General features: G+C 43.1%; 1 protein-coding gene across 1 annotated transcript in view; it reads right to left on the bottom strand.

Annotated features, from left to right (window-relative positions):
- The window catches only part of zswim6 (zinc finger, SWIM-type containing 6), a 56,713-nt gene that overhangs the window by 4,034 nt on the left and 39,268 nt on the right, over positions 1–13,411 (bottom strand). The window contains exons 4-11 of the mRNA XM_057320669.1: positions 13,252–13,402; positions 8,478–8,657; positions 6,835–7,011; positions 6,518–6,664; positions 5,827–5,976; positions 3,253–3,519; positions 1,814–1,949; positions 385–542 (exon numbers count right to left, since the gene is read on the bottom strand). Coding sequence (XP_057176652.1) covers positions 385–542; positions 1,814–1,949; positions 3,253–3,519; positions 5,827–5,976; positions 6,518–6,664; positions 6,835–7,011; positions 8,478–8,657; positions 13,252–13,402 — 1,366 coding nt within the window. The remainder of the gene's footprint in view (positions 1–384; positions 543–1,813; positions 1,950–3,252; positions 3,520–5,826; positions 5,977–6,517; positions 6,665–6,834; positions 7,012–8,477; positions 8,658–13,251; positions 13,403–13,411) is intronic.

Genomic DNA, 13,411 nt, shown 5'->3' on the forward strand with positions numbered 1-13,411 from the left:
CACACACGCACACACGCACACGCGCGCAGCATAATGAGCCCATGAGTCAGCACCAGTGCCGACGCCACCGGCATCTGATCCGCAAGATGCTGAGAAACCGACAGCAGAAATCTTCAAAACTCTCGAGTCTGGGAAGAGATCACAGACTGAGATCTCCCCGTTTCAGCTCTCCGCAGTGCTGCGTGATCACATGTTAAAAATAACAGCAAACGTCTCCGAGCTTGCCGTTTCTCCAAACCCTGATTTTATGGCCTGTGTGTTTGTCATGTGAATGCTGGAAGCAGGAAATGCGGTCCACAGGCTGCCATTAAGCAAACAGCGCCGTTGTCAGAGTAATTGCAGCCTGAGCCTGACGGATGGACGCGGAGAGAGCGATGGGCTAACCTTTGGCGGCAGTGAGCATGGTGGAGGCCAGCTCGCACTGCTGAGACTCGATGTGGCTGAGGGTGAACCATCGCGGGTAGCGATTCGGGACGACTGACACTATGTGGTGAGGGCGAGACATGTCGCCAGAAGGAGCTGTGGATTCCAACACTGGTAACCTGGAACACAAAGAGAAGAGAGACGAATCGTACTGATGTTCGTTTGGTTTCAAACAGGCAAAACTTTTTGGTTAGAAATGCTCTCTTCGCTCACGGCAACAACCCCCACACTTCTACAAATGTCATTCAACCTTAAAAACAATTTGGGTCTCTTTCGGAAACCATTAAATGACTTGTTTGGAAAAGAACCATGCACTTCAAAAACTACAATGAGGTCAACAACACTATTTCTAAAGTCGACTGTTTGTGTTCCAAATGAGCGTGCTTTGTTAAATCTTTGGTTGAATCCGAGCCCGTAAATTGGCCATTACTTGGCATCCAAGTCTGAAAAACCTTCAAAACACAATAAGAGCTGATCTTCAGAAACGCAGACAGATGTACATAAGTGCCACTAACAATCTATCTGATCATGTCTGAATGCGTATTCATTCATAATAAGATGTTTTGAAACATTTTTAAAGGGAACGATGAGGAGATCAGTCCAGGTCTGATACACGGGCTTTTTATAGAGAAAGTCAATACCGACTCTGAAGCTTCTGCCGCGGCTAAATTTAGGCAGATCTGTGTTCGACGCCGCCGAGCTGCCAATCCCCGGTGAAGATAATCCCATCAAAATATCATAATACCAGTCAGATCTGGTAACAGGATTTTTGTTGGTTGCTCAAAAAATGAAAATGTATATCTGCGATCGGCGTCGATAATCTGAACCAGATGTGATGTGAATAAACAACAAGATATAAAAAGCATCTCTTACTGTACGTGTACAGTTAGGCTTCTTTTACTGTACAGGAGTTTTGTCTTTACACAAGAGACTGTGTGTGTGTGTGTGTGTGCTGACAAAGAATTTATTTAAATATTTAAAATACATATTAAAGAGATTTGTAGGAGTGCATAATAAACTACAGCTGACACACACACACAGCGTGTGTTTGATAAAAGGAGAGTTCAGCGTTACCTCTGCAGCCCAAATTAGACTCAACGACACATATTTATTATTCACACTTTTTCAAAAACTCATTTTCAGCGGCCATGAATTATTTAGCAGTTTTCCAAGCAAAAGGCGCTTTTTGATTAAACCGTGCCCCAGATAACCTCACTACACCCTACACACACACACACACATCTGGAAAAATAGAGGAGACGTAAACGTGAACTCTCAGAATGTGCAAACGCAGTAAAACAGAGGGGAATAATCCCCGGCCGTGGGTGAGTTTGTTACTGTAGGTGGATGGGACGGTCTGAGTGAAATGTCACTCGTGCGGGAAACTCACCGCATTGCTCTCAGTGCAATTTTGTACGCCAGTTCGGCATCGTGAGGTAGGAGGCATGTGAAGAGATACTTGGCGAATGTGTGCATGGGAACGCTCTCTCTGTAGATGAGCTCCCCGAGACCGCTGTACGGCCCACCTGAAACACACAAACAAAAAACACAAACAAGAGGCGTCAGCAGAGACACACAAACCATCAACATTTAAATACACAGCAATGGTTTTTCACTCAATAAACAAAATAATAATTCCGACAAAAATATGCACGCTTCAATACAATACATGATAATGGTTTCACAATACAATAATATAAAAAAAAATCAAAGTAAAAAAAAGAATTAAAAAAATCCAAAACATAAACAAAATGTTGCACATACAACTGGAACAACACTCAAAGTATAATTGAAAACTTCAGTATGTAAATGAATAAAAACTGAACAAAACAAACAAATTAACATTACAAAAGATTAAAATTAAGCAAGGAACTAAAGAAAGCTAAATCCTAAAAGAGAACCTCTGAAGCGTTAAAAGTACAAAAATCAAAAAAATATTATAACAGTATATAGCAAAAGTAAAAAAGTTATTTTACAACATTTATATAACATACATAATAGTTATTAATATACCAACAAGGTTGGTAACAAATAACATAGAAAAATAAATTAAACCAAATATTTTCTCAATTTTTAGTATTTTTATGTTCATGGTTCCATTTTGCAACATATGAATGCAGGTGTAAGCGGGGCGTTCCCTGTGAGCAGCTCTATTTGAACATCAATCCATCACATGTAAGGTTTTATTTTAGTGATGTTGATGTTTTAGAAAGACAGCGGGTCACATCGCTGGGTTTCAGCTAGAGCCCCGCCGGACGCCGACTCAAAACACACAACATCTGAACACACAACTCTATTACAGCACACACTCGACAAACAAAATACTCTTATTGTTATGATGGATTCTCCCATTTGGCCCAAACCCCATGGCCAATAGAATGTGTGCTTTCCCGTTTATTGTGCCGGCATGACGGCTGTTGGTGAAGGCTGGGCGGATGAATCCACGCAGCACGAACAGTTTATCAGCTCCTTTCTCTTACAAAACAACCCAGCAGCGTTCATCGCCAGCTCTGTTTGCAATCACTGTTTGGTTTTCCCTCAACACCAGCACACTTCCTCATCCACCACCGTGCCGTTTCTGACTGAAACCTAACTTAATGGAGTCTAAAACCTTTCTAAAACCGCATTTTTACATCTGTTGATGAACGTGCAAGTCATCTTTAGCCGTGCAAAATTCTCACTCAAAAATGCTGACGCAGGAGGACCCAAACGCACCCATTCCAGAACTATACCCAAACGTGCTGAGGCTAGCCATTAACCACAGTTAATGAAAAAACACAAAACTGTTGTTCATTCATCCAGTAAACATGTAAAAAAAACAAGGCTCACCCTCTAACAGGAAGACAGCTTGCTTGCGGAAGATCTTGACCAGGGTGTCGTCCAAGTCCACCTCTTGCAGCTTGGCGATCAGGTGCTCCTCGTTGCGGCACACCTTCTCCTGGGCGTACAGTCCGTCGGGCATGATCCTCTGCTGACCCAATCCCATCAGCGCCGTCTCCACCGCCAGGGCCAGATACGACTCGCCCTCTTCCAGAAAGCGGCGCGTGGACGGAAACAAGTGCAGCTCGCTGTGTTTGCTGGAGCTCATGGAGACGGCTACAAAAAGAGAAAGAAGCGTCAATCGGCATTTTGGCCAACTTTGAACTGAATTGTAATAGTAGCGAGATCCTCATATGAGGATTTTTCTCCGACAGGTCTGGTTGTATAATGAGGAACCAGAGATGAACTCTGTCGGGTCTAATGAAGTGGCCGGCCCGGATGGGACACACGTCAAAGCACGCTCCATTAAACCTCTGAATGACAGAGGTCAATTATATTTTTGTCACATTTTTATCTGTGAGCTGATGGAAACACACCGACAGCAGGTGGGTTAATATCACGATAATTGCTGAGCCTTTATCACGGTATGATGAATACCGCGGCTCGCAATATTAGAAATGTGTATAATAACATTATTGTGACTACATCGGGACTTTACAACCAAATCTTTCCAAACCCAATTCTGCATCGCATCCAGCTCTCTGATTGGTTAGAAGTTGTTGATCTCAGCATCTAATCCTGCGGTTTAATTGGCTGTATAGAAACGGTGATGGTAAATGATCCTAACCATACATCCAATGAGAAGGCTGGATTTGTTGGCAAAAATCAAAGTTCATACTTCAAAATCTAGTATTTTAATCGTCTGAGGAGTCTGAAACTGAGATTTCACCATGCAAACACGAGCCTACACGAAACTACACGTGCTTTGCATAGGAGCCTATAGACATGCTAAACTAAAACAGGTTTTCTCAAAGGGCTTTTGAGCAAACCCCACCCATACATCCTCTCCTAAAGACATGGCAAATGCACTGCAACGTTAGAAATATAATGATAAAAAATAATGACGACTCATTTGGGGTTAATAATGAGAAGTAGGGATGTAACGATTCACCGTGAGCCGGTTGAAAATCGGTTATAATGAGCGACGATTCAAATCGGTTGAGGTGTGAACTGAATCGCAATACATTTTTTGAACAGCAGGGGCCGCTATTTTCACTGCAAATCTAAACGTGGACATGCTGATATTTCTTAAATGCAAAAAAATCCAAGAAAAGCACAGACAGTATTAGTTTGTTTATATTAAAGAGACTTTTTCTATTATTAATTTGTTATAAAATTGCAGTTTAGTTTTGTTATTTGAAATAAAACATTATTTTATTATACAAAGAAACGTGAAGCATTTAAGAAATAATGCAAGAGAAGTTAATAATTTCTAATTTGTTTCAACTCATATTGTAAAAATAAATCGTGAGTAAATCGTGAATAAATCGCATCGTGAGATCAGAATCGTGACTTGCATCGCATCGTGAGCTGAGTGAATCGTTACATCCCTATGAAAGCATCAATGTTTAATGAAAATGAATGTCCTAATCAGAAATACAAGCGAAGGACGATGGGCTCTAAAAGTGAAGTATATTCCCTTTTAAGGGAGCTGAGGGACAGCGTACATGTTACCTCGCGTAAAAGTACGCGCAGTGGCGTATTCCATTTCTTCATAATTAGTTTAACACCAGTGGCAACCGCCTGGAGAGCATCGACTTACGTGTAGCAAAAAACCTGACCCCTGTAGCCCGGAGAGGTATTGCAATATCCTAATGGCATGCGTCAAAACCTGTGTACACTTGTTGAAGCAGTATAAAAAAGAAGTATGCCCAGGTTAAGCTTTACTTTTATATAACCCCTTTCTCAATTTATTTCTCCATACCTAATAAACCCCAAGTTGAGCACAAAAACAAGACACACCACACACACACACACACACACACACACACACACACACACACACACACACACACACACACACACACACACACACACACACACACACACACACACACTAAATGTATCAACAAGCAGCATTGCAGTGTTTCCAATCAAGCAATGAAAGAGATCTCAAAATCTTGTCCCCATCTGACCCCTAAATGAATCCGTGGCAGTGGAAGGGATTTTTAACCCCGGCCTCCTACATGAGCGGGCGAGCAGGAGACGGGCGAGCACACCCACCGCCCCGCTGCCAATCAGAACGCGGCCGAGCCCAAAGGCAACAATAGTGTATAATTGCAGCATCGTGTTCTCTGATTGTGATCCAGTCATCTCTCCAATCAAAGCTCATGAATAAGAGATGAGAACAGAGAAACATTAAAATTAAAAGTGCATTAAAAATGCAGGCGGGAAGAGGAAAGTTACGACTAGGTTGAGATAAAACACGCTTTCCTTTTTACTCTTAATACACACCACATCTTTTTCACCCGCGATTAAAGCATACGTGAGGATCACACCACAGAGTGTCTAGGGGTCTAAAAAATGCATTTAACCTTTGAAATTCTAAAATCCCAAAAATGAGATGAGAAGATGCATTCGTACCTGAGAAGTCCAGGAACCCTCCATGCGATCCGTCTTCATCTCCGCGGCCGGTCTCCATCAGCGTGCTGAAGAGAGTCCCGATGGGGTCCAGAGGGTGACCGACCCATCCTTCCAAATTAGTGATGGACGTCACTCCTTTATGAAGCAGGTCTGGAGAACGAAAAAGGGTAAGCAAATTTGGTAAGCAAACTCTACCTCGGTCCCAAACCCTAAAGCATCTCCTACTAAAGCAACACTGTCTCTCTTGTAAAACCGCACCAGCGTTTTACATAACGTCCCAGACCCGTCCGCACCGCACGGCCTCCTTGTTTGAATAATATGAATTATGCGTGGGCACTTTTACCACAAGCCATCATTTGCATTTAAATGCTATTGACCCGAGCCAGTGCCGCCCATGAGTGGACATTTAGCTTCAGTGAAAAGCAAAGCCACATGAAACCTGACCATTACACACTGAATATTGTGTTTCACTGTTGAGTGTGTACGGATAATTGTTTAAACTGCTCTTTCATGTTGTTTTGGCCTTTTTGCCCCTCTTTAATAAGGACATGGGAGAACAAGAGGGAAACACCATCTGAATATGACACAAACCCCACGCCATAGGGGGTCCCCACACGGAAGACGTTCTTTTGTGGTTTACCTTCATACAACCTTTATATAAACTTGAGTGAAACTACGGCTCTTATTTTACCCTTCTTGTGGTTTCGAAAGAGTTCCAGCTGTTTCTGCTGCTGTCTCCGCAGGGTGTTGACAATGGCGATGGCCAATCGCAGCGCCTCCCGTGGGTAACCGTGAGATCTCAGTGCATCCACCCTGGCGCAGGCCGTGGGGACGTGTTCTGTCACACAAACCCAAAAAACATTCAGCAACATGCTGAAGTCCGTCTGAGCTCAACATTGAAAACGCTTGTTCTCTCGTTCCACATAAAGCATCTATTCATAAGGTTTTTTTTGTCTTACAGCCGTACACACAAAGAAGCGAGTCAAGCAAACGTCTTTTTCTGCTCACCGTGCCACAGAGGCCAGCCGCGAGAGTCAAAGAGTGAATTTTCAGTGTTGTCATGGTAACAGTAGTTGGTGTAGAGGTCGTCGTTGATAATGTGCTGCAAGTGGCTGTCTTGCCAGTGGAGATCGCACGCCTCGATGGCTCGCGTGAAAACCGTCCGGTGGGGCCTGGCGCCCAAATCTGAGGAGGAGAGACGGGTAAGAGGAGAGGAAATTGCTCTGTCATTCTCAATGCTAGCTCTGAGAGCGAAGCCCCCGGGGCCTGTCAGTCTGGGGCAAAGCAGAAAACCTTCGCAAATAAGTCCGCAGATTAGTCCGGCGAGCTCAACTGCCATTCACAGGTGTTGCGGATACGAACATGTCCGTTGCGAAGTAATTACCACCATTCACAACAGTTAATACTACAATAGTATACTATGTATACTACGATTCAGTTATATACTACGGTTCACTACAGTTAATACTACAGTAGTATACAATGGTTCTGATACACTATGTTTCACTACAGTTAATACTACAATAGTATACTACGATTCGGCTATATACTACGATTCACTACCGTTAATACTACAGAAGTATACTTCGATTCTGCTATATACTAACATACTTGGCAATAAATCTCTTTCTGATATACCACAATTTACTACAGTTAATACTACAATAGTATACTACGATAACGCTATATATGCTATATATGATACAGTTATTGTACAATAGTTTACTATAATTCTGCTATATACTACAATTCACTAGAATTCACTTTAGTAAATACTAAACTGTACTGTATGTGACACAGTTGATCAATTCACTATAGTTAATGCTAAAGAAAACCATAGTATACACTAACAAAGTGCAATCGTTACTATAATATACTACATCTTACTATAGTAAGCATGAAAGTATTTAATCCAGTTGAGCAATTGATAATAGTTACAGTATACTACAATTTACTATATACTGAAGATAATTATTCACGTGAGCAATAGAAATCTAGAAAGAGTATTTTTCTCCATTTTTAGAAAGTAATTACAACTGTGCTAAAGATTTGTGATCATTATTCTCCACCAAACACTCATGGTTGATAAGTTGTACATTAAAAACAGTACTCTGTTAAGAAAAATCAAGGAGCGGACAGGAAGGTTTTCTGACTTTGTAATATTTTATATTATCAAGAAAATAAGGTTGAATATAAACAAACAGCCCTGGCACAAACCAAAGCTAAATTAAAATCAGGTCTATACAACATCAATGCAGACATTTTTAATCCATGCATTTCCAGCGACTACAGGAACCCGTGTAACATCTGAAAAATCAGCACCCATCCCTCTACAGCCCATTTAAACCCAAAGCACACATGCCTGAGGAACAAGAAAGTGATTTTTAAGCAATTACCCATCTCGAGCATGAATATTCATAAGAACTCGCATCTTAAAATTTCCCCAATACAACCCAAAAAGTTTCAAATAAGAGCCCTAACCCTGGGTTTGGCCCACAGTTACGATTTGCACAGCAAGAACAAAAGGAAGCGCTGAAGCGTTATTATGGGCATTCCATTAGTCACACAAAGCCTAATAAAAGGGGTTTGGGGAGGCACAGTTGATTAAAAGACCCGCTTCCCACCCCCTCGACACGCGTGCACACGCTTACCTTGGTTGCCGTGCGCACCCTGAGGCAAGGCATTGGTTAAATTGGGCAGCTCGTTGCCGTGGTTACCGTCCTCCAAGGGGCACACGTCCACACTGTTCCACTTCTTCAGCTGTCGGAGCCAAGCGGCCTTCTGTTCGGGCTTACAGTGGGGGTTTAGCACGATGCACATCCACAAGGCACCTGGGAGAGAGCGAGAGAGACAGTGTCAACACAAAGACAGGATTTTAGAGAGACAGGGACGGTGGAGAGATGCTCGGTGATGTCACAATCTAGATTTGGGCCTCATCAGCATAGCGCTTGGGGTTAAAATAATTTCCCCAAAATTGTTTTTATATTTCCATTTTCGATGCTAAATAAGTATAAATATTAAAGAATAATCATTCCAGATGTTTAGGAGTTGAAAATAATTACAGAGGAGTTTTGGGTAACGATATCACGACCCCATCTGTGAGAGGCTTGATATTACTTGTCTACGTGACTGGTTTTCCTATTTTTATTTGCCAGGTGAAGAAACAGGCCAAAACATACCGTAGACCAATCTACAAACCAGAATATCAGAACGTTGATACACCAAACAACATACAACCCCATTGACTTCCATTGAATGAACAAAAAACCCTGAGACATTTCTCAAAATATCTTCTTTTGCATTTCACATAAAAAAGGTTTTTAGCCGCGTACGGGTGAATAAATGATGACAGTAAATTATCTGAAAATCCCTCCAAACAAGGTTTCAAACCAACGAAGGAGAGGCTTCATTTCCTCAGACAAACAAACACATAAATAGGTGACAGCTGACCGCTCGACTCGAGCCGTTTACCGCTAACACACACAAACAACCTCACAGAGTAATGGACCTTTAAGATGCAGTCGTCCAATCACACGACACTTCGGTTTAACTCATGTCATTTACGCTCCACTTTAAATGTGATAGTATTGAAAGTACTGACTCACTAAAGGCAGCAATTTCTTGGAATTAGCATCATATTTTTATTCTTGCTTATTAAGGTTGACAAGAATAGCAGGAAACTGAAAGCGGTTCGTCTGATTGCGTAAATAGGCAGATATGATTTTCTCATTCGGTAGATAAACACCTTTAAGTGATGTAATATCATACTTTTCCCTCATTTTTCCTTCTTAAATTTCAGCCAGTAATAATTGACAGCTATAGACCACTTGGGAAGATGTAAACAACGGTGGTCCAGACCACTTCCTGTTTCAGGTTTTTGAACCCTACACAAACGTTTGAACAAAATACAATCGACAGAACATTTAGAACCAAATCAAAATGTTAAACGGACAACTTTAAGTACTAATTACATAAGAAAAATAAAATGATAAAAGTGCTTCTGGATCTTGTGAAATGGTCTATTGTTTTTTTCTAATACATAAACTACAACATTATGCCTCACACAGCCCCAAACGCTCACAATCCTCCATCTGATAACATAAAACTCAGCTGATCGCCATCCAGAAACGCAGACCCCTTTGAATCCAAAGAAAGTAGTAGTTAAGCGGAACGCTCTCATATATACGGCTCTGGATCGATAACCGTACGTCCCTCACCGGGTAAAGTCGCCGGCTAGCAGCGTCGACCCGCGAGGTTCATTTCGCCTCTAATTCATCCCATTGGCTGCATTAGGCAGTGATGTATGGAGGCTGACGCGAGTGCCGCGCCATACGGACCGTGTATGATGGTTTAATCACTCCCAGAGTGCTCCACAATGACATGCCGAGACTACCTGCAAGACCCAGCCGAGAAGAGGAGAGGGCCAAGTGGAGGAGGGGCAAAGACGAGGATAGAAATGAAGAGAGACAAATGGATGATGGCAGGAGAGGAATTAGATAGAAAGAGAAGAATACAAAGGAGAGAGAGAAAGCAGAGGAGAAGAAATGGGATGCAGGAGGAGAAGATGCGGGGAGGCTGATGGAGGGGGAGGGGACGCCAGATTCCACTCTTTGTTTGGAGGACGGCGGTCGGAAGACACGGAAAACACGCACGCTGGAACATGCGAGACCTGCATGCAAAACAAAACGGCATGGATTTCAACAACATCTATGAGGGAAATCAACACACAGAAACCAAAATTGGATATTTGGTTTGTATATAAATTATGATGATAAATTTTCTTACGATTTCCATCCCGAGACAAAGGCGAACAAACCTACTTTGATAAACATGTCGGGAATACTACAAACACGGGTGAAAAACACGCTACATGTTTATCAAGACTGCTGGCTATTTACTCTTTCATTGTCTTGAAGTTGCCGACGCTGCGGCTTTGTGTTTGGACAATGTGACGGATTAGCGCTCGCTAGTGTAATCACGTCAACTGAGAGCAGTCCTGGCCTAATTTCTCCTGGTCTCCTCCGTCATACGTAACCCAAATGAAAAGGCATCGCTTTCACCGCACGAGCCCCTGTTACCGGATTAATTAAAACAATACTGAGCGACGCAGAATAAATTCATGCGCACAATCCTGCGCCCGCAGGCCGACGGCCTCCCTTCCCCCACGCTCGCATTGACCGTGGCTTTCATGAAACCAATTTGAGCTTTCACTCCAAATCGTATCCCTGCTGTCAGCACACCCGTCTCGAGCCGAGAGCATCCTGTGCATCTACACGCAGCCGCTGGTGACCAAACAATACCGATTTACAAATATTTTGAAGCGTGTCGTTTCTGTGGCCATACATTTTTAAAGGGACAGTGCACTCAAAAATAAAAATGATTTCTCTCAAGTGGTTGTAACCTGCATATATGACTAACACAAAAGAAGATATTTTGAGAAATGTCCCTGTGGTTTTGTGTTCGTACAATGGAAGTCAATGGGGTTCAGTGTTGTTTGGTTATCAGCAATCTTTAAAATACCTTCTTTTGTGTTCCGCAGAAGATAGAAAATCAGAAGAATTTCTATTTTTGGGTGAACTATCACTTTAAACAATAATACTTTTGTTGAAGTTTCCAAACAGACACAAACCTTCGCAGGTCACGCATCTTTCATGCTTTGTAAACACATTATTTTCCATCTTATTTTAAGGCCTCCGTGGGCTGTGTTTGTTTGGAAATCATAATTTTTGCAAATCCGTTTAGTATCGTACCACAAACACACACTTACTTTACCTTTACGGCCAAAATCCTAATTGACCCCAAAACATATTTATCGTTCTATTGTGTATGATTTATCAGGCTTGTTATCACAAATTAAAAACCTTCATCTTCATTAAAATAACTTGCTCCCCCTGAAACTACTTTATATTTTTACACAGATGCATAAAAAGCCCTCGTTTCACAATCCAATTGATTCCCACGAATCCCATTCTATGCCAAATTACGCAAAATTCACAAGTAAAAATGCACACGCCAGATACTGCTCGATCTCAAATTCCGGACGATATTGCCAAAGCAAACCAAAGCGACATCGATGAACTCATCCAAACAGCCGCCATGCAAACATGCCTTTGTTCCTCCAACAAAAGCTCACGGCTCAGGAGGCAGAAGACGGATGGAGCGAGGAATGTCGGGAGGGGTGGGAATATAAATCTGGCCTGTAATCTCCCTCACACACTCGCTGGCAGCAGTATCCCTTCACTCCTCATCCTCAGCACCTACCTGACCGCCGGTGTCAGATTAAGTGTCCAGGATTTAATGAAACGCTCTACGCATTATCGTGCCTGTCAGGCAGGAAGAGGAGGGGGCAGCCTTCATAACGAAGGCCTCTCCAATTACGGTGGGCCTTAGAGGGTCTGACAGCCATAATGATTCATCTGAGAGAGAGAGAGAGAGAGAGAGGGAGAGAGAGAGGGGAGATCCGTTCTTCTCTTCTAGTCTCTTTAATGAACCGGACCCTCCACGAGCACTTCAGGGGCCTATAAGGGCTCTCAAAATGGCCGCCTGAAGTTGAGGAGCACATCAAATACTTGGAAGCTACTAAGAGTTTAGTTTTCGAAAATAATCCAAACAGACTCGATCAGCGTCAGAATCGCAATCGCTCGCCGGTTTAGTGCTCATCTCCCTCTCCGATTCTGCGCCTGGCACTCTGGGACCCAGAGGCCTGCGATTGTGCCCGCTGCTGCTGGGTGCCAAAGCCAAATTGATGAAACATCACAGGATTTGGGAACTGGCAGGCGGGTGCGACGCGGCGTGCCAGTCACAATTAAAATGATTACGGGTCCTTCCAATTCTCACCGCTTTCATTCCAATAGTGCTGATCGCACAGATCGAGACGGAGGATTAAAAAACACAGGATGTGTTTTCTACATACGCTAGGTGAATCGAATTGCAGTAAAACAACATTTGCTGTTTGGCTCGGTGCTTTCTGATCTAGTTACAGTAATTGAAGCGATAGAAGCAGGCCGGAGTGCGCCGTCGGTTTCGCTTCACGTGTGCTTACCGCACTGTGTTTTAGACGCAACGCCCGGGAGGGTTTTAAGTGGGAAAAGAATATGCAATATTGATCACGAGCAAAAGCTACGAATATGCAATCTGGCAACGGCAGCATCCTCTAAATGGCCGTCCTGAGAGACGCAGGTGGAGCTCCGTGCCGTTCTGAGTGCCGTGAAGATGCTCTCAAAGCAGGCCACAGTGAGGCCACAACACATCCGTCCTGCCCCCATAACTGCTGAAAAACAGTTTCCGAGTCTCAGATGGTATGGGTAGATGATTTTAGAGGACTGTTGGGAACATATCAAGATGGGAGGACAGCTTGTGACCGGTGCAACCTAAAGAAAATGTCCAAAGGAGGAAAAAAAGTCCAAAAAGAGGAGAGATTCTCACCTAACTCATCCCAGAGCTGACGGTATTTGTCCGTCATGGTGGTTCCCTGCTGTCGCCACAGCGCCAGCCGCGGGTCGGCCATGAACTGCTCCGTGATGAGCGTTAACATGCGAGCGCCGTTAGAGTCCCGCATCTTCAGCATCTCCCGTACCTGCAGAAC

This window comes from Triplophysa rosa, linkage group LG22 (assembly GCF_024868665.1).
Source record: "Triplophysa rosa linkage group LG22, Trosa_1v2, whole genome shotgun sequence".
NCBI classification, from domain to species: domain Eukaryota; kingdom Metazoa; phylum Chordata; class Actinopteri; order Cypriniformes; family Nemacheilidae; genus Triplophysa; species Triplophysa rosa.